This window comes from Camelus ferus, chromosome 35 (assembly GCF_009834535.1).
Source record: "Camelus ferus isolate YT-003-E chromosome 35, BCGSAC_Cfer_1.0, whole genome shotgun sequence".
Taxonomy (NCBI): domain Eukaryota; kingdom Metazoa; phylum Chordata; class Mammalia; order Artiodactyla; family Camelidae; genus Camelus; species Camelus ferus.
In genome coordinates, this window is record NC_045730.1 from 18,667,462 (window position 1) to 18,688,428 (window position 20,967).

The window sequence follows — 20,967 nt, forward strand, 5'->3', positions numbered from 1 at the left end:
GCTCAAAAGACTATTTGAAAAAGAATTTCTTACCAAAAAAGCTGAAGTACTAAAAAAATTTTTGATTACTTTGATATGGAACACAACAGCTGGATGATTTACTGACATCTCATCTTCAAGGGAATGTGTATTTTAGAAAACAGAACTTAAAAAACCTATGGCCTGAAAACATGGATTTTAAACTATGAGAGATGAGAACCTTATCCAACACACTGCTGTATGGCATGGTCAAATCAACCAGAGAATTTGATAAAGACCAACAATATAGTAGGATTGAAAACGGAGTGGTTCTGTCACCTGGAAATGTATCACATTTGGTGATCTACTTAAACAGGAGCCATGTGAACAAAAGCCCACACGCACGCACGCACGCACACACACTCACACGTGTTTCTACTAAAAACTGTATCTGAGGAACAGCCTACCATCTTCTATATTTCAACCTCCAAATTTAGCTTTTTATTGAATCTGAAATAAACATAACAGTACATCAAATTAAAAAAACCTGCATATGTTAGAAAAATGCATCAATGACATATATATATATATTTCATAACAAAACAGAACTATGTTCAAAAACCACTCCTGCTCATTAATGCTGATCCTAACTTGTTTGATTTCTGTAATTAAGCACCACAAAGCCCGGAGAGGAAGCTGAGAACAAGCCTCTCCTAACTCCTCCTTGCCCCTGTGTTTCATTTTTCGGTTTCGCTGGAAAGTGTGATGACTCCCCGGTTGGAGAGCGCGTGGAAAATGGTCCAGAGCTGGGGAGGGTCCTCACAGTTGTGCTGCTGTTCCCAGTGCAGGAGCAGGTCCTCCTTCCTTCCCAGCGTCTGTGCACAAAGGATGCAGTTAAAGCCCGGCTGGGCTGGGAGGGGGGCAGTAGGGGGCCCGGGACACTCGGGGCTCTGGGGGTCTCCTCTGGGCTCAAAGGGTCCTGGCGGGGCTCCTTCGTGCCCTGTGAGGATTTCCACGTCATTCTGCTGATGGAGGCAGAGCTGCTTTTTCAACGTGGGGAATGCGTGGAGCTCCTCATCAGAGGGACGATGCTTAAACATCTTTCTTCTCTCGGACCGCGGTTTCCAGGAAGGAGCAGCGTGTTTCCGCAGTCCATCCCGAGCGCCTCTGCCTCCGGGGAGGACCCCCTCCTGCAGCCTGCCCTGAATCTCCTCTCCGTGGACGTGGAGTAAGTGAAATTTGATTTCAGCAAAAGACGGGGCAGCGATCTGGCAGCGGCCGCATCTGATCTGTAATCTGACTTCGTCGGCCTGGTCCAGAAGGAGGTCTTCTTCAAGGCCGGGCCTGTTCTCCCTGAAAAGAGGGGAAATAGCCTGGATCAGGTCTCCCGGAAAAAAAAAAAATGGGACTCGTCTTTCCAGCTCTTGGCCTTTCGGGGTCTAAGATGGACGCGCTGCGGAGAAGTGCAGAGGGTGAGCAGAGGCCGCGGGGAGCAGCAGTGTCACTCCCGCCTGGGGCCTCACACCTCTCAGGTTGGCGGGGGCCCCTTCAGAAAGAGGGTTTCCCTTTACGCATCTCCTCGGGAGCTAAGTCTTCTTTGGTTACCATGGGAACAGGTGTAATCACCATGAGAGTAGGAAGTACCAAGTGAAGCACTGTGGGGACCCACTGGGTCCAGCGGAGTTGACTGTTCCCCCTTCCCCTCCCATGGTGCCCTCCCCAACCTGAGCACCAAATGCAGTTTGGACATTTTACCTAAAAATTGAAACATATTCCATTAAATCATTAAGAAGTGAGGTTTCTTTGGGGGAGGCTGCTATGTACATTAGTAAAAGGCACAGGTGTCTGAAAGGGGGCAGAAATGCTTAAAGAGACACAGAGAAACTCTAGAGAAGCCGGCCAGGAACAGGACAGGTGCACTTTATTCTTAATGTGTATGATCCACCAAGCCAGAGTTGGACAGAAAGGTCTGAGAATCATCAGGACAGTTGAGGAGGACGAGGGACAGAGAATCAAAAGTGCTGGAGAATGTTTCATTTTCATGGTGCTGATGAGAACTCGTTTCAGTGAGACCCCTCTGTCATTTAGAGCCAGGTGGACAGACAGAGGGTGTGTCCTTGGCTTACTTACTCCTCTCAGACCTGCATGGCAGGCTCTCCAATGACTCAGCTCGTGTGTTTATGAAACTGGGAAGGGGCGCGGGGGCAATGACACAGGAAATACTGCTCCGGCCCGTCAGGAAAACAGGGCCAACGGAGAGGGTCTGGTCTGGCACCCGAGGGGATGGCCGACGCAGCAGACCCCGCCCAGTCCCCATCACTGGTCACTCTGTATCTGGGGCAAACGATCCTCTTTAGACAGAAATTCTGTGGGCATGAGCTTGGGGGAAATTACTTGTAGAGGTACCCAGGAACCATATACACTAAGTGACTCATATTTCAGATGCAAGAATAACCTCTTGCTTGATGGTCCCCAGTGGACCCCAAGCTGGCATTTGTGTCCTGGCTGCCAGATGGTGGGGTAATTAATGATCATGAATGATTGGAAATGAAGGGAAAGGAGGCCACCCTTTCTGGAACAGGGGGACAAGGTGGCGACCTTCTGAAATCTCCATCTGAGGGACGCTTTCCCAAAGGCATCTTTCTGGGTGTGAAATCCCACCCTGTTCTCCAACCCGGACATTCCTTCCTGCCGGCCCGCATCCCAGCAGCACTCACCTGTCCACTGGCCCCTCCGGCTCCCTGGCACTCTGGTCTCCGGGCTGCGGTTCGCAGGGGGCGGGCTCGGTGCTGATGACGACTCTGTGAACCTCTCTCAGGTGGCCAAAGTAGACTCGCAAGTGGCCGAACACTTTGGCACACAGCTCACAGCACATGAGCTTCCGGGGCCGGCTGTCCGCGTGCCGGAGCCGCACGTGGGCGCTCAGGCTGCCTGGCCGCATGTACGTCTTGCGGCAGAACCGGCAGCAGTAGGGCCGCCTGTTGGTGTGTGTGTTCATGTGCTCCTGGAGGTGCCGTTTGAACTGGAAGTGGTGATCACACACGTGACATCGGTGCCAAGGCTTCTTAAGGCCGGAGAGCCCGCGTCTGAAGGCAGCGCTGGGCTTAGGGGAAGGGCCGTCGGCCTGCTTAGAGCCCAGCTGTTCCAGGGAGAAAGGATTACTCAGCAGCACATCCCGCGCTGGGCTGCTGGGTGGCGGGGGCTGGACTGGGGCCACGGGAGAGGCCGGGGGGCCCGGAGCCGGTGGGACAGTGGCAGGTTTGGGCATGATGCTCCGGTACTTTCTCACAGTCCCAGGCGTCGGGCCTCTGGCTTCCTGCGGATCGGCCTGGACCCTTTCTTTGCCATCTCTACACTTATTCAAGACATATTTCCTTCTTTTGCCCTGAAATGTCAAAAGCTCATCTGGTACCTTTCGTTTCCTGCCTTTTCTCTTTGCTGCCCCACCGTTCAGTTTTGTTTTGTGGCTGAGATCGGGTTTGGTGGCCAGACTGAAGGCATTTTCACCATGGTTCTGCTTCAACACCGGTGGGACAGGGACCTTGTCGGCCACCTGTGGCACCACACAGAAGCCTTCTGTGACCCCCAAGGTCTTGTCACTGGCTGCCCGGAGCCCAGGTAAAGAAATATCCACAGTGTGAACGGCCGATTCACTCTTGTAAACCTCTGGTGCTTTCATTCTTGAGTAAGGGAGGATGGGCAGTTTACCTCTAGAGACAGAAGAGACCACTTGAACCGTGTTGCCAAATACAGCTGGTGACAAATGGGTCACGGGTTTGGCAACACTGGCCTGTCCTTTAAGTTTCTCACTGGGAACAGTGGCAGGTTTCCTGGATGCTTTCTGGCCAGCATGGTTTGCTTTCCCTGACGTCTTTGGGAGGTCCAGCTTGGCAGCGGGCCCCTGAGGTGTAGACGATGCTGGGGTGGCAGGAGGGTTTGGATCTGCATGGGCACTGGTCCCTGGAGGCCGGGAGTCTCTGTGGTCATCCCCGTTGGTCAGCACGGCGGTGCCCACACCTGCCAGGACTTGGTCTGGTGGCAGCACCAGCTCGGGTGGACGGGGCCTGGGCGGGGGCTCAGGACGGGCAGGCAGGGCGGGGGGGGCTTGGGTTTGGGCAGGGGGTTTGCTGCAGCTGCTCTCAGAGGAGCTGGGCATAGGCTTTCTTCTCGCTCCTTGGCTCTTTCTTGGGGGTTGGTACCGGGGAATAGGCAGCTTTAGGTTCTCAGGAAGAGGCAGTCTGGACTTCGGGATGGGCTGAGCAGAGGCAACGTGGGGCAGAGCGACCAGAGAAAATGTCCCCTCCTGGCCAGCAACCTGCATCAGCGCATAATTCTGGGTGGGCATCCCCAGGGGCTTCGAGCTGAAGCGGGGGCCTGGACTCGCCTGATCAGGGAGGGATGGCGACGGGCACGTGAGCACTCGGGGTGGCAGGACTTTGGGCACGATTTTTGGAGCGATGGTTCTAAACTGACTCTTACTCTGCAGACCTTTCCCAGTCTGAACGGTCCCGGAAGGGGTGCTTGGTTCACCTGCAAGGATAATACAATATAAACTCACTCTGGTGTCGCTGTCCCATTGTGAGGGCACAGATAAGCATCTTAGCATTTCCTCTGCCTGGAGTGCATTCCTAGACTACCCTGCCTACCGCATCCCAGTGTGAAGGTCTGCTCCTCCCCACCTTCCTAAGGACTGATTACTGTGCTCCTCCGTGGGACCAGGAGCACTTTCCACAATAATCTGTTTGTGCATCTCTACTACTAAACTCAGGGCTTTTTGAGAGCTGGGGTTGTGTCTTTTTCCTCCTTGTATTCCACAAGTCCATTCTCTCCATTGACCTAACTGAATTCATTTTTACAGACCAGTGCAACCCCACCTCCTCTCCTGGTCTCTTGGCTGCACCCCCACTGGTAGGCTCTGCTGTGGACTGGATTCCTTTTACATAAATGTTTTCCCTGTTAAACTTAAGCTCTGTGTGGGTGAGGCCAGTATTGAAACTGTCTTGCTAGTTCCCACTGTATCTTCCCTATGAAACAAATGTTTCTTGTATCAAACTCATTTTTCGCTCAGTTTCAGGATGCCCGTCTGACCGACCGGCAGTACGATTTGCTTTGAGCGGTGGATGGATTCCAGACTGAACGCTGGCTTTGTGGCCGTTTCCCAGGTGACTTGTGAATTTTCCTCTCACACCTTTCACACTGTTTATGTGTGTGCTTTTGCAATTAAATCACTAGCATTTAAAAAAAGCTGATGTGACACCTTAAAAAAAAATGCTGGCAGGAAAACAAAAAGATCCAAAGTGGTAAGAAAAGATACAGAGACAACACACATGGCACCTCCCAGGACACTGACAGCAACAATTTCAACTGATGGAATAACAGTTCATGTTTCTAGAATTTACTAGTCTGGCAGAAGAGCAATTGTGACTTCTCCAAAGGGACAAGTCAGGGAATGTTTCGATGCGCTGCTTTCTAAGGACTGAATCATGTTTTACTCCCTGAGGCCTCAGGTGCACAAGGCCTGGTTGCGGAACAGTCTCCCATCTCTAAGTGCCTCGTATTAGTCAAGCTTCCCTCCCGCTCGCGTTGACTAGGTACCCCTGCCATTCTAGAGCTTGGCCACTGCAGGCCCATGATTCCTTTTCTGATCCCACTGGGGACAGAAGCATTTTGGAATTTATCTGTTCATATTTTGAAGAGTAATAAGCTGTAGACACCAGAGGGTATGTAACGCCCAGCAAAGTTCGCAGAGCACCAGTAATTCAACCTATTACTACGCGTGAGTGAAATACCTGAGTATTCACAAGTGGGGCGAATGGCGATTTTTAAATAGTCCTACTTCAGTTCAGGCTTGGCCTCTGAATGAGTTTTGGCGCCCGACTTTTGATGCAACTTTCTGTTTTCAGAGCCTGTTAGATTTTGCGGTTGGAGGTCAGGGATCGAGGAAAGGTTTGCTTAGGAGCTACCAGACACGTAAAGATGAACGGACATGGTTTCTGCCTTAAGTGGCTGGCCACTGAGCGAAACAGACAATTAAACTTTAAAAAAAGTCAACCTTGATTTTCACATCCACAGTGAGTGAACTAACAATGTTAGCAGAAAATTGATTTTTGTCCCCCAGCAAAAATGACACTCTGCAAAGAAACAAATACGTCACATAGTAGGAATCAGGCTGAAATGTGTACTGACCGACCAATGTACCTTAGATGGTACAATCGACCAATGTACCTTAGAATCGCTGTTGGGTAAAGAACAGGGATATTAAAAACCTGCTCACATGGTTGCTTGTGTTAGAGTAAGGAGGAAAGACAGCAGTGCTATGGTCTGGGGAAGCCAGACCGGGGTAGTTACGAAATGTGGTGTTTTCCTTTTTAGCTTTGTTGCCGTGAAGTTCACAGGTAAACGGATTAGCCAGTCATCTCCTCACTTCCCAGTAGTCACCTGAATCCCTCCTCACTTCACAGTAGTCACCTGAATTGATCTGTGACATCTGCTTTGTCTTCCTACATAATTTAATTCATTTTTTAGTTCTAATTTCATGGCCTTTCAATTTAAATGTCTTCCACATTAAGCCTCATCTTCTCATCTTTTTGGAAGACGTACTGAAGTAACTTGTAAATAAATATATTAAATCAGGGAATACACATGTGTATAAATGAATCACTCTGTTGTTCACACAAATTAACACAACACTGTAAATTGACTGTCCTTCCATAAACAAACAAACAAATAAACAAATAAATATAAAATCAAGATTGAGAGTTTGCAGAGAGCTTAAAACTACTGATAGCTTCTGGTTGCCTAGCGACAAAGCTTTTTAAAGAATCACACTAACAGTAATGATGGTCTTTGCATCCGCACAGCATATCAGGGCTGAGGAAAGGGAGGAGGAAATTGGGTCGTTTATATCAAGTTCAAACTCCTAACTGAGCACAAAAATTTACAGCACGAAGAGCTGGAAGAAAGGCTAGGCTGTCCCTAATTAGTCCTAAGTCCTCTTGAAATAGTACATGACAACGCGCATCACAGCACGACACACGTCACCTCACTTGTCTGTCCTATCGGCTCTTCATCCTGGAGTCAGAGACAAAGTCCCTGCAGGGGCCCCAGGGCTCCAGGACCGCTCTGACTCCGTCCCTCCAGGCCCGCCCCGACGCGCGCCACACACCTGAGTCCCCGGGCTCTCAGTGCCCGCTGCCCTCACTGCCCTGACACGCATCCTTAGGTGAGCCCAGGACATGACGCTGCCTTTCCTTCCAGTTCTGCTCAAACGGGCTTCTCGTGGTGAATCTTCTGACCACCTTACTTAGACCTGTACCTCCCTTCTGAACTCCCCACCCCACTTCTTGTTTTAATTTTCTCCAGCATTCTCGCTCCACCTCACGGCTTACGTGGGGGCCCGCTTACAGGCCTGCCCTCCCCAGACTGAATTCCTCGAGGGCGGGGAGGTGATCTGCATCTCGGTCCCAGAACAGGGTCAGGAATCTGATCATTACTGGTAGACTTTGTAGGTGGTATTTGCAACGAAGTGATCAATGGCTGAAAAATAAAAAAACCCACAACTTAAAAGCACACTTGAACACTACCAAGTTACTCTGAAAATTAAAAAAGAAATAGATTATACATCTTTGGAACTTTTTTTTTCACTTTTATTTGCCCACTGCCAAAACAAGGAAATGGGTTAGCATGGTGATTAGGGGAAAAAAAGCACAAAAAACTTTTTAGGATAAAGGGGATCGGTGAGGCCAAGTGAGGAACCATCCGAGGAACTAGTAAGCGAGGACAGTAAATCACGCTGTGGGGGCACAAGCTAAAACAGTCAAAGAAACAAGCCAGCTCCAAAGAAGAAACTGCTTTGCAGAAAACAGGCCTACCCAGATGAAGGACGGGGGATGCGGGCTAAGAGGGGAAGCGCGGCCAGAAGTGGGAAATCTGAAGTCAGACGCACAGAAAGGCGATGTCAGCACGGAGACGAGCAGAAATAGCAAAGAACAGAGCAGGCAGCTGCAGCGACAACCGGTGGCCAAGGTCGCCGCGAGGGCCCTAAGGACCCCAGGTGGGAAGGGGCTTCCTGGGTTTTATGACCAAGGGTGAGAAAGCAACCTTCCAACAGTTAAGATTTCCAGAAATGGAACTAGATGTATTTACTGAGCCATTCCAAAAGGGGGGGAGAGAGCTAACTACGGAACAGTTCGAGTCGATGGGCTTCGACTGACCATCACAAGTGTCTCCATTAGCGTGGAAATAAAATCACACGGGAAGGACAACGACGTTCAGAGGAAAAGGAGGCCGACTGCGGCCCAGGAGCAAAGGAAACTCCTTCAGGTAACTGTCCTAGCAAAGGAGAACACAGATCAGTGAGCTGCCTGGGCCATGGGAGACAAGAGAGTCCTGGGGACAGGTAAGGGGCCCGCTACACACACAGGGTCTGTCTCCTCCAGATCCCTGCAATTCAGAAAAGTGGATCCTGGGGCAGAAAAGTTTATCAGTTGACTTCATTATTAAAAATCACAAGCTAATTGCAAGAAATCTGCGGGGTGAGAAGATAAGGTCTTCCAGGGTAAACTGAACTGACTCCTGTTTGCCTGGATCTACTGGGAGTTACATACAAGGGCAGGGGTCTTCACAAAGGTGGTGTTGAGTCCCCTCCCCCAGAATCGATTATTCAGGACGAAGCGACAGGGAATGAAATGATGCATTAGAAGAAAAGCAAGGCCGGAGAAAGAGGGCGAGGCCACAGAAATCGGAGAGCCCCACCGCCCCCCAGGACTGACTCAAAGGCCCAGAAGCAGGTACTAAGGCAACAGTCTTCCGGCCACACGCGCGATCCTGTCGGGGTGGGAAGGGAGAAGGCTTACACCGACTCGGGGTCCTCTCCAGGATGGGAGATTTCTCTTCTGCTACCAGCTGGATTTTTAAAAAGTAGCAAGACACACACACAACTATGTTCCAACACACGCACGGAACATCTCCCAAGGGAAACTAATGAAATGAGCACACGTGCAAGGGCTGGATGCTCGTGGGCCACTGAACACTCTGCCCCGCACACAGGATGCACTGATCAGTATTTGTTGGGAAAAGGAAAGTTCTCCTTCTGAATCCGTTTTGAAAAGGGACCATCTCTGATGATACTGTGATGGGTAAGTGACTGTGTCCAGATTACACAGAGCATTTCAGGTTTTTCCTTCCCTTGTCTACTTCAGGACAAGAAATGCGAAGTATAAGGGAGGTAATCAAATAATCTGACAGGCAGTGTATCCCCACCCCTCCTCCCCGCAAAGTTCACCCTGAGAAGCATCAGAGCTCATTACCTCCCAAGGACAACTGGTGTCCTGAGAACCCTTCTCCCAACATTTGGCTCTTTAAAATAAAACAAGGCAAATTGCAATGAAGGTCAGTTATGCTATAATAATGACAGGTTTTTTTCTTCTTCTTCTTCTTAAAGTAGTTTGAACAATAGGAGTATTTAGAGAAGCTGAAAATGACATTAAGTTTTCTAAAACACTGAGGAGGCGTGGTTGTGGGACATCTTTCTTGGCCATGTAGCTGCCACAGTGGTTTATTCCACGACACATTTGCAAGGCCTCTCCCAGATGGTGTGGATCTAAAACCCCTCCCCTGTCACCTACTAAATGACAGATTTCAGGGAGCCGTGCAGTCAACAGTCAGTCGGAATTTCCACTGACATTCATAATTTCTGGAAATCCTGCGAAATTACCCATAACATGGTTAAAGAGACTCCCAGGACTCTCAGGCAGTAAACGTGGACTTTTTATTAACTGCAAACATAAAAGGCTCACTCAGTAAAATTAATTTTGCACAATTATACAGTGTGAATGCTTAGGATTTTAAACATGGGCTATTAAAAACAATTATTTTGAAGAGTGACATTTACAGTTGCTGAGAAATTGACCCCACTGTGGGTTACAGGGAAGCCTGGAGGTACTGAGTCCTTATCTACGGCTAGAATCCATGCGAGGTCTTAACTGAACCCTCGAGCAAACTCTGCAAATAAATATCACTCCCCTTTCACAGATAAGCAGAACGAGGCTTGAGGAAGGTAAGTAACACGCCCAAGTCGACACAACCAGACCTGTGCCATTCCAATTTGAAGCAATGACCTTTCTCCTCCATCCTCCCTTCAGCAGGGGGAAACATCCTATGCAGAATTGCCCTAATTGATTCCAAAATATAGTATTATCTCTGAAATTTAAGGAAAAAAAACCCTGCAAATAGAAATGGCCTGTCATAGCCCCAAACTTCGATGACCAGTAAACGATACTTTCTTTCGAAAGCCCACTCACTAGAGGACTTGTGAAAATTGTCATCTGAAGGTAAAAGTCATCTGATATTTCAAGTTGAATTTACCGCTTACTACCCAGATGATTCTGACAAATCCAACACGGTGGCCAGACGTTTGTTTGGAGAAAGTACGTGTGTGCTCCTCTCCCTCCTCCATCACCACCAGGGGCTGGGTCTGGTGGAGATGGGTCAGCAGGGCAAAGAGAAGAGCGCAGGGGGATCACGTGCCGACATCTAAGCCGGCCTTATTGAACTGATCACAACACACCCCGCGCAGACCACGTGGAGAGACAAGCACTCGGGGCAGGCCATTCTCCCAGCTGCTGCACACCCCTCACATCTGGACTTCCCCTGGCAGAACCGAGGTCTGCGGTGCTGCTTCTGAACAAAGCTGTTCCCGCCCGTCCCTTGGCTGGTTTGGGCACAGTTCCACCGTCCATCTGCGGGGACCCAGGGGCCCACTGCCAAGTCCGGAGTAGAGAGCAGGGAGAGAAAGAGGGTCCCTTCTCTTGCCACAACCTCACTGGCTCCAGGCTCAGAACAAAAGGGTTGCCAAGTTTTGGCCACAAAAGAGCCACAGCTTTTAGGGGTGCTTTAGGTTTTAATTTTTATCAAACAGAAACACCCTATCTTCATTTGTCTTGGTTGGCATCCCCGTTCTCCCTCCCACTTGGTTTTCAAATAGTAAGTTCTGGTGGGGTTGAGACTGTTTCCCAGGATGGTCCTGGGTCAAAACAAATCTGGTAAAACCCTGGAGAAGTCTGAGATGAAAGAAATGCCTCAGAACACAAGGGAGCTCAACCTGATTTTGTGGAAAGACTTACAAACACGTGGAGCCACTGCCTACCCCTCCCCGGGGGGACACAGGCTCAGTCTGCAGGGGTGTGCTGGGTGCTGGGGGCAGAGTGGGCACCGGAGACCACGCTGGACGCACAGGACACGCGCTGTTTCTAAGGACTCAGGATGCCACATGTCGCTCCTGCCCATGGATCTGCAGCGCTAAGACCTCCTGGCGCCACTCAGCTAGGACCCCAATGTCAGGGAACCTGACACCCTACAAAGGGAGCCAGCACGCTCCAACGGGCGCTCGTGTCTCCTGCGTCTGGTCGTGCCCACGCTCCTGGGCACACAGGCCCCGCTCTGCTGGACCACGCTCTCAGTCCCTCCCTCCCCCTTGCTCCTGCAGCCACACCAATGATGTACCGGTATCTTCCATTCAGCACAGCCCTTGAGTGCTTGCTGTCTGCCCAGTGAATCCATTGCCTAGCTTAGCAAGAAAGGGAATTCTCATTTTCTCAGCACCGGAGCCTCTATTTCCCAGCACTTAATCACCACTGTTTCTTCAACCTCATTCTAATGATAAGGAATCTTTTATGTGTCAGGTACTGTGCAAAGTACCTTGGGCGCATTATCTCCTTTAATCCCGCTGCGTTAGGAATGACTGTTGTGTGCATTTTACAGATAGAGATTTTGAAGCCAGTCCTCAACGGGCTGGAATGCAGACCCTGGCCCACGTGCCTGCAGAGGCCCCTCCCCGCTCCGCCCGCTGCCTGGAGGCTTTACTCTCAGGTGCGGACCCCCACCTTGGTCTCTAGTGGAAAAAGCACGGGTTTGGGGGTTTCAGACAGATGTGGTTTCAACTCCTGGTTCTGTCTCATGGTTTGAGACAGTCACTGTCTTAGCCTAAATGTTCTTGTTTATGAAATGGGCATAATAGAATCTGGTCACTGTCAGGATTAAATGAATAAAGTACCCATAAAGGTGCCAGGGGAGCGCCTACCCCACATCAGATGTTCGTTGTCTACTTTCTCTCGCCTAGCAGCACGAGGCTTCTGATATTTATTTTTGGTGGGGGAAAAAAGGCACAAATCCTGAATGGTAAGCAGACGGAAATAGTACCGAATCCTTCGACTGGCGCTTCTTTTCTGAGAGGTAAGTGGAGGAGAGCGGGGAGAAAGGACGGTCACCTGTGAATAATGCTCCCAGTCAGACTGGGACGCTTCTTTTTCTTGCCTCTCCTGCCCCTCCACTCCTGCAGCTCAGCCTTCAGTCCGTCTCCCCCAACCTACCAGGCTCCCTTTTTCCCCAGGCCCCCAGTGTCTACATCCCAGTCTGACAAAGTGCTAATCAGATTAACAAGTCAGTGAATTGGAATTAACATATGTGCATTTTAAAGAGCTGTTTTAAGGGGACACTCTCCCCTGCTTTTGTTTATTTTGAGTATTGCTGCTAAAGGCGGTTCTTTCAAGCTCAGCAGAGGAGAAACACCCCCTGGTAGGGGATGAGAGTAAGTCCAGGCCTCAGGGGTCCTGTCAGGGATGGGGCTTTAGGGCCTCTGGCCACATCCCTGGAAGGCGGGAGAGCAATGGCCACGCGTTTTCTCAATTCAGGAGAGAAAACACGTGGACCCTCACAGAGGGTAGGGGCCAGGTGACCAGAATTTTGAGACCACTTTCTTGTAGACTTCAGTGTTCTGCCGAGGAAATAAGTTTAAGATAGTTTGTGTCTAGAAAGTAAAGTCTGGCACTCAAAGAGGAACCAAGCCCACAAAACTGAACAGATTAGATAAGTAAATACAGTATGAAGCAGGAGGAAACAGCCATTCTTTACGGACAAATTTAAAAGACAATGACCTAAACTATTAACGGCAATAAAAGAAAAAAAATACCACAATGTGTTTTTTTGTTAAATTCAAGTAGCTAATTGTTCTTTTCAGGTCATGTAATTAATGTCCCAAATGAAAAGGAAACGTAAAAAGCTCCATCATTTAAAATACATTGTAATAATGCTCAATGTCAGCACATTTCCCCTACATTTTAATGATGCCCCTTTTATCAGTCCTGATTTCTGGGAGGAACTGCTTCTAATTTCAAGTGCTTCTGATGAAATACACTTGAAAACTGTATGAAATATTCTTATTTTGAATACATTTAGAAAGAAGAACTTATTTATCTTTTTGGCAAAAAAAAAAAAAAATTGGAACGGGTACCAGATTTTATTCATGACGACAAGGCAGTGAATTTTGTATCTTTACACAAATCTAAGAATGACTGAGTGGTGCCAAAATTTAGCTAAAAGCTAGTGGTCTGTGGGGGATCCAAAGCAAGACAATGGGGAACTTCTGAAATGCTTTACCAAGCCCATCCTCCTGTTACTATTTCTGCTGTGACTATTGCCACAATTGTTAACATTCAGTTAAACCTCGTAGCTGAAATTAAGGCCTTGCTAACTGAACTCCATCAGGGGAAAAGCAGCCAGTCACTTCATCTGGTTTGCAGTTTTTTGAGGGGGGAGGGGAGGTAATTAGGTTCCTTTCTTTCTTTCTTTTTAACGGAGGTGCTGGGGGTTGAACCCAGAACCTCGTGCATGCTAAGCTGAGCTAAACCTTCTACCCCTGAGCTAAACCCTCCCCGCTTTCATCTGATGTCCTGTTACCACTAACAAATACCTGTACACACTGTCTTTCCAGGGGATTCCGACATCTTCTGAGTCAGCTGTTTCTCAACAGGACTGGTGAGCGTGGAAACATCTCCTACAAAAGAGCTTCTTGTGAGCGGCATGAATGTCTCATGGCAAGAAATCTTCCATCAACAAATTAAAAACGGGCCCCTTCTAGTCACAGCTTCTATTTCAGTATCAGTTGGAACAGTTAAGTACCTGGGATGACTGAGGAGATGACAGTTGGTGCGGAAAACCTTTTCCTTAGTGGGATAAACAGAAATACGAGGTTTCAACACCGGAACGTGCAGTCGGTTGGAACAATTAAACTAGGTCGTGTGCAGAAGGCTGGGAAGTTCTTGCCTTTGGTCAAAAGACCATGATTATGAAACTACAGTGGTGAAGAAGATCACAATGTTTCCACAACAGTCTAGTTAAAAGCAAGGGACTCCAATCACAAAGGTATTCTTATTGTTATACCGTAATTTCAAAAAATAGATTTACTTTGTATATATGGAACGGGCATTTTTAAGGAAGGTGCAAACTGAATTTTAAAAATGAAATAATGGCTCCCCTGCTTTGCGGTCTTGTTTTACAGATGTTTTATCTTCACTTCTGATGTATCTTCAACTCACACTGATTTACAAGATTTTTTTTTTTCTGCAAGTTTTTCTGTATCTCAGCTTGTATGTCAAATAGCTCATGATTTGTGAGCACAAACACGCAGCCCCATGCAGGCCTCTGGTCTGCGGGCAGTTACTCCCTGAACCCCCACCTGGTCAGCCCTGACTGTGCCTCACTTCTTCAATCAAGGTCCCCCTTACCTTAGCCAGAGGGACCTCCTGCGATACTGATGCGCAGAAGAAAGTAAAGAAAAAGAAAATGAAGCAGCAGACGCCGCTGGTGCTGAGGTCCTGGATTTGCGGTAGTTACTCTCAAGGAGCTGACCAGACTGGTTCCATGGGAGTGAAACCCTTAGACTCCCGTGTGAAGGACGAAGATGCCCCTCGGTCAGGAGTTGAACTCAGTGCTGAACCTATGATCTCACTTCATCTTCCACCAGCTCTTGAGGGTAACACCTCCAGGCCACAGACGCGGAAACTGGATCTTTCTTGCGAGGTCACAAGCTGAGGAAGTGAGAGATGGGTTTGAACCCAGGTCTGTCTGGCCCCACTCACTGAACTCACCAAGGGCTTTTGCGATGACTGTTTATATGTCAGTCTCCTCCAGTGGATGCGAGGACCACATTATCCATCTCCATGTTGAGAAAATAAAGATTTTTTTTTTTTTTTTTTTTACTAACTTTTTCCAATCACAGAGTGTAACCATCAGGAGAGAGAGCGAGCCTCCTTCTAAAAAGACTCTACAGCATGGCTGGCTGGAGATGCAGTTAAGGATACAGACACAGGGTGAGTCCCTTCTCAAAGCCCTGGAGTTTCTTAAAAGCCAGGCTGCTTCTGGTGGTTGATTCTCCTACAGAGTTTCTGGTGAACAACCCACTCAGGCTTATGCCAAAATGTGACTTTTTGAAAGCAACAATTACACCATCAATTTAATAACACTTTTAGGTCCTGACTTAAAGTAGTTTTTTTTTTTTATGATGAGCAAAAATGAAAAAAAATCATAATTAAGGTTTTTTAGAATTTTAGATATATAATACATATTTCCCAGATATTTTGAATCCTATTCCACCTGCTTCCAAAACTGAGGTCACTGAAGAACATTAGAACTGAATGAAAAAGTCTGAAAATGCTGAAAGAATTTCTAAATTCCTCATGTGGCAGGTCTTGCCCCTTTAGGAAACTTGACAGAACATCTGAATTCTCCTTTTCTGGGTGGTGGTGGGGGTGCTCCTTGGGGACACCAGATAAACTGCATGACATGTAAGAAGCAGGGCAGAGGTCTGGCTTCGGTCCTTTCATTTATTGCTGGGATGAGGCTGAGCACGATGATAATTTTTACTGGCCTTAATTTCCCCATTTTACCAAGAGACGATCAGACCAGATCATCATTTCTCAAAGTATGGTCTGCAAAGCCCAGAGAGGGTCCTGGCACTCTTTTCCATACTAATAATAAGATGTCATTTGCCTTTTCTACCTCGTCGACCTCTGAACGTGCTGCATGGATGGGGCAGAGGGGGTAATTGGGTAAAACTGTATTGGTACCTTAGCCTGAAAGAGCTGGGGATCAACAGACACACATTACTATATGTAAAATAAACACCAAGGACCTCCTGTACAGCACAGGGAACCATATTCAATTTCTTATAATAACATATACTGAAAAAGAATCTGAAAAGGAAAAAGTAAACATATATAATTGAATCACTTTGCTGTACACCTGAAACTAACATTGTAAATCAACTACATTTCAATAAAAACATAACAAAATAAAAAGTATAAACAATGTTAGTTAAAACAAAAAGCCTGTCCCTGCAGTCGTCTTCTCTGCCAGCTCGCACCCTCCGGAGAACAACACAAAAGCAGGACAAAACCTTAGTTTCATTAAACCTCGATGCTTGGGTGCCTTTTTAAAATGCTGTGCAATGGCGGGGTGCATGCCCCCAGAGGTCTCCCGCCATGTCCTGGGGCATGATAGTGCCCTGAGGACAGGCGCTTGTGCGATGGTTTGAGTGGCAAAGCTGAACTGGCTGCATTTTCAGGGAATAACTGTCTTTACTTGAAAGAATGTCTGACAGACACGTGTTGGAACAGTCCACTTAGACGTGGGTAATCAGCAGACACGTTCTCAAAAGTGAACGAAGGAAGCCTGTCATGAGAAAAAACATCTGACGGTATCCACTGCCATAGATAAAAATCATTCTTTCGAGCACCATCAGAATTTTGGAAAACTTGGATCCATCACCAGGAGCTTGAAGGTTCCTGATTTTTCAGATGAGACTGGTGGTTACTCTAAGAAGTATGGTTTTAAAAGTGTTATATAAAATGACATATGTAGAAAATCTGCGTAATTCAGTGAACTAATGTTTTCTAAAAGACCAGTGACATTGCATGGATGGGGGAAAGACTCAAGCTTAAGACAGAGCAAAATGTAACAGAACACAAGACATACATTGACGTGGTTTCCAATTTCACATTACAACTAAACTTCCAGCTGTTAACTGACTGGTTTACACTCCTTTATAGCTCTCTGACACGTTTTGGTGTAGCAGCAGAGAAAAATAGCCACAATTATCTGAAAAGGCTATTAAAATATTCCCTCCTTTTCCAGTTGCTGTAAAGCTGGATTTTCTTCAAATACTTCAACCAGCATACTGAATGCAGGACCAGGTGTGACACTCCAACCGTTTTCAATGAAGCCAGACTTGAAAGATTTGCAAAAAATGTAAATCAATGCTAGCCTTCTCACTCATTTTTTGGAAAATATAGCCAATTACATAAAGTATGCCATTTACGTTAAGCTGTAGTGAGATTATTGTTACTTTAAAACAAATTCACAAATACATATTTTTTTCAGTTTATGATCACAAAATATGGTAAATCCCAAAAGATATAATTGACATAAATATTCTTTGGAATATCTGGAATCTCCAAATATTCTCTGCAGTCCTCTACAGTTTTCAAGAGCAGGGGTGGGTACAGCTCAGTGGTAGAGTGCTTGCTTAGCATGCATGAGGTCCTGGATTCAATTCCAGAATGTTTTCTTTAAAAAAATGCATTCAAAATCATTTAAAGCTATTTTATCAAAACCAAAATAATCATTAGTTGCTGTTTCTAATGTAAGTTGGACATTGGAACTTCTGTAAATGTTTTTAGGATTTTGGTGCCAATTAATTTAAAGAACAATGTGTTTGGGGGGTGGGTATAGCTCAATGGTAGAGCGCGTGATTAGCCTGGAAGAGGTCCTGGGTTCAATCCCCAGTACCTCCATTAAAAAAATTACAAAATCCCCAAAGTCTGTCATTCAACACATTAAAAAAGAAGAATACATTTATTCTGTTAAAAGCATCTAGATTTATGAATATCCATTCCTATTTGTGTTAGACTTTTACAGACAAAAAAATGCCTAGCCAGTCCTCTTGGCTTGCATAACATCCTAAATACCCTGTCAAACTCCTTTGCTATTATCCTGCTCACTCATCCCACCAACCATCTGCATAAACAAAGATGTAAGCACCTGCTGCATGGCAGACGGTCTCTTGGGCAGATGTTTCCATCCTTGGGCTCATGTCACTGGGGCTGGATACATTATTTGAACAGATGTACACAATCTGAAAGTGTTGGGTCCCATGGAGAGATGTCTCCAACTGCTTGCTATCAAAGTACGTAAATGCTATTTGCACCTGCATTTATGTTAATAATATAAAGGCAGCAGGGACTCTGACAAAAGTGAGATGTGATGCTATGAAATATATTTACATGGTTAATTGGAGTTTCTCAGAGATTCTGCTGCTGCATGGCCACACTGACATTGATCCAGGCCGAGTAGATGATCTCATTAGTAGCCTGCCTTTTTAAAAAAATTAATTTTTTATTGAAGTCAGTTGATTTACAATGTTAGTTTCAGGTGCACAACAATCAGAGAAGAAAAAGAAAAGGAATCCAAATCAGAGAAGCAGCAGTAACACTGTCACTGTTTGCAGATGACATGACACTATACATGGAAAATCCCAAACATGCTACCAGTAGCCTGCTTTTTAAACAGTGTAAATACGGTAAATATTTCAAACAACGAAAATACTCATAAGCTGAATTTACTAATAAGAACATTCCAAAGTCTAGTATTTTAGCTCAAATAGGAGAATAACTTCCAGTATGAGGTCTACCTGGTAAGTTTTAGGCCACTCCAGTCATTCCCATTTTGTTCTAGAGGGAAACTTTCACAGGTATGTGTGTGTTTTCCATTTGTATTTCTGTCAACAGCGTACCATACTAACAATCATAGCAGTATTTTTCAGAGTTATTACATTGGAAAGTTCTAATTTCCAACATTAAGGAGTTAACCAAAACCAGCTTGAAAATGTCAATCTGTTCTTGGTCTGCAACATAAAAAGGTACCCAAAGTCCACGAACAGCATTTACACCACTAGTTACGATCAAAATGTTTCCATATGGTGTCACATATTTAGAAACATAATATTTTGGTAATGCATAGGGAATGCTCCCCCGCCCCGTAATGGGGTCACAAAGCCACGTTAACCACTAAATGCAAAGCATCAAATTACAGTGCTTCTCCTGGCTACTGTGCAGTAAACATGAGTGCTGAAGAGCCAAAGAATTCACAGTAACGGTTGTCTTTGTAGCTTCACTGAGCTAAGAACTTGTGGTTGCTTTCCAATAATATATTTATTACTTCATTAACTTAAAATTGATAATATCAACTACACACAGAGTTATTATGTCTGAGTTCCACAGTAAGTCTTATTCTGCAAATTGTTCTGAGATTTATATTGTGCTCTAAGAGTTTACAAAGCACCTTCATAAACAGTGGATCCTCACTTGCTGATTCTGTATTTGTGAATTCACCTGCTTGCTAAAATGTATTTGCCACCCCCCGATCCATACTGGTGGCCCTTTCGTGGTCATTTGTGGACAGGCACAGGCAAAGAACATCCCGCTCCCGGCAGTGGTTGGCACTCTGCCTCGTTTCACCTCTCGTGCTATAAACAAATGCCCTTTTTGTTGTCTATTTAGTGCCACATTTTTTAGGGGGGTAGTTTTCTCCTTTTGTTAGTGATTTCACTGTTTAACAAAACCCTCAAGCATAGTGCTGACATGCTGTCCAGCATTCGTAAGCATAAAAAGACTGTGGTGGGCCTTTCGGAAAAAATACACCTGCTAGATAAGCTTTGTTCAGGGTTGAGTTATAATGTGTCTGTGGGTTTAGTTAATGCTAACGAATCAACAAGATACATGAAATAAGGCATCTTTAAACAGAAATATACATAAAACTAGGTTATGTAATGACAGGTGACGTGACCAGAGGCTCACAGGAACCTAACCGTGCATCTCTTCTAGAACAGTGGTTCAGTAATCGCTAATTCAGTGTTCGTGGTGACTTTACAGAACGTGACAACTGTGAATGACGAGACTCCTCTGTACCTTATCTCATTTGACTGTTTCAGGGCAAGAATTATTATCCCCATTTCAAAGATGAAGGGACTAACTGGGCTCCCTGACTTAGCCAAGATCACAGAGCGCAGAGAGAAGGGCGGAAGAATAACGAGAGCTCAGCTGTCCTGCTCTTAGTTCCGTGGTCTTTCCCCCGACCCGGGGGGACGTGGGGAGAGATGGAAAACAGGAAAGGTTAGGAAACAGCTCCAAGACCAGGTTCGAAAGAGCAAGACTGCAGTTAGATAACAAGACAGCAAATCATTTTGAGGTTAAATCCTCATAAAAAGTAAACTCCTGCTTGGATAGGCAGCCCAGTTTTATTCGCTGAAACTGAGCTATAAGAGACAAGAACTTAGTTTGCTTTTCCTTTTGCCCCGTTTGCTCCTTGCTCATGCCTCTCCAAAGGCAATAGATATTTGTTAAATGAATGCAGACTCGAGAACTTCAGCTTGGTGTTTCATTAAAAAACAAAAATTAAAATGTTTTCAAAAAAAATGAGAGTTTCAAGCACTTTCAACAAAATCTAGTATGTATCTGAGAACCCACTACATGCCAGGGTGCTTTAAAAGCCTGCCAGAGACAGAAAAGTCACTGAGAGGTTTACAAAGAACCTGGTACTAAGAGTCTAAAATAAGTAAGATCATTTTCCTAAACTTAAAAAATATGAATATTAACTAGCTACCCTAAGTGTTCCTTGAGGTCTAAAATGATATATATTCACTACTACCAAAATGTTTATGTCAGTAAGATGTAAGGACATCATTTTTTTTGTAGGGGGTAGGTAATTAGGTTTTTTCTTTTTTAATGGAGGTGCTGGGGATTGAACCCAGGACCTCATGCACACTAAGCATGTGCTCTAGCACTGAATCATACCCTCCCTCCTAGGACATATTTTTATGTCTGTAAGACAGAAGAATATATATTTTAGGCTGTACCATGATTATTTTTTAAAGTATTTTATTGAATAAGAAAATCCAGGGTGGCTTTTTTCTTTTCTAACAGATGCCAAATCTGAATTCACATGATGGACAATAATGACTATGGCTTCGCAGGTAAATAATGCACCAGTTTCGAAAATTAGTAGGAGTTGTACAGGGCACGTTTCGCTAACTGCAATGCTGCCGAAGGGGGTCATTACGACCTGCTATGTCTTGCTTCAAAACATCTGCCATGTTCTCAGCTCCATTTATTATTACTG

The 20,967-nt window shown here is 46.0% G+C and overlaps 1 protein-coding gene across 42 annotated transcripts in view; it reads right to left on the minus strand.

The window, feature by feature from the left end:
- Positions 1-439: 439 nt before the first annotated feature.
- ZNF438 (zinc finger protein 438) overlaps positions 440-20,967 on the minus strand; it is a 144,169-nt gene continuing 123,641 nt past the window's right edge. For 38 of the 42 annotated variants that reach the window (XM_032473784.1, XM_032473780.1, XM_032473779.1 and 35 more), the window contains 3 exons: positions 13,706-13,789; positions 2,676-4,488; positions 440-1,311 (listed from right to left, as the gene is read on the minus strand). In XM_032473784.1, coding sequence (XP_032329675.1) covers positions 696-1,311; positions 2,676-4,488; positions 13,706-13,789 — 2,513 coding nt within the window. In that variant the 3' untranslated portion in view covers positions 440-695. Of the gene's footprint in view, positions 1,312-2,675; positions 4,489-7,362; positions 7,495-13,705; positions 13,790-20,967 lie in introns of those variants that run through there. The other 4 variants (XM_032473799.1, XM_032473793.1, XM_032473800.1 and 1 more) reach the window with 2 other exon arrangements.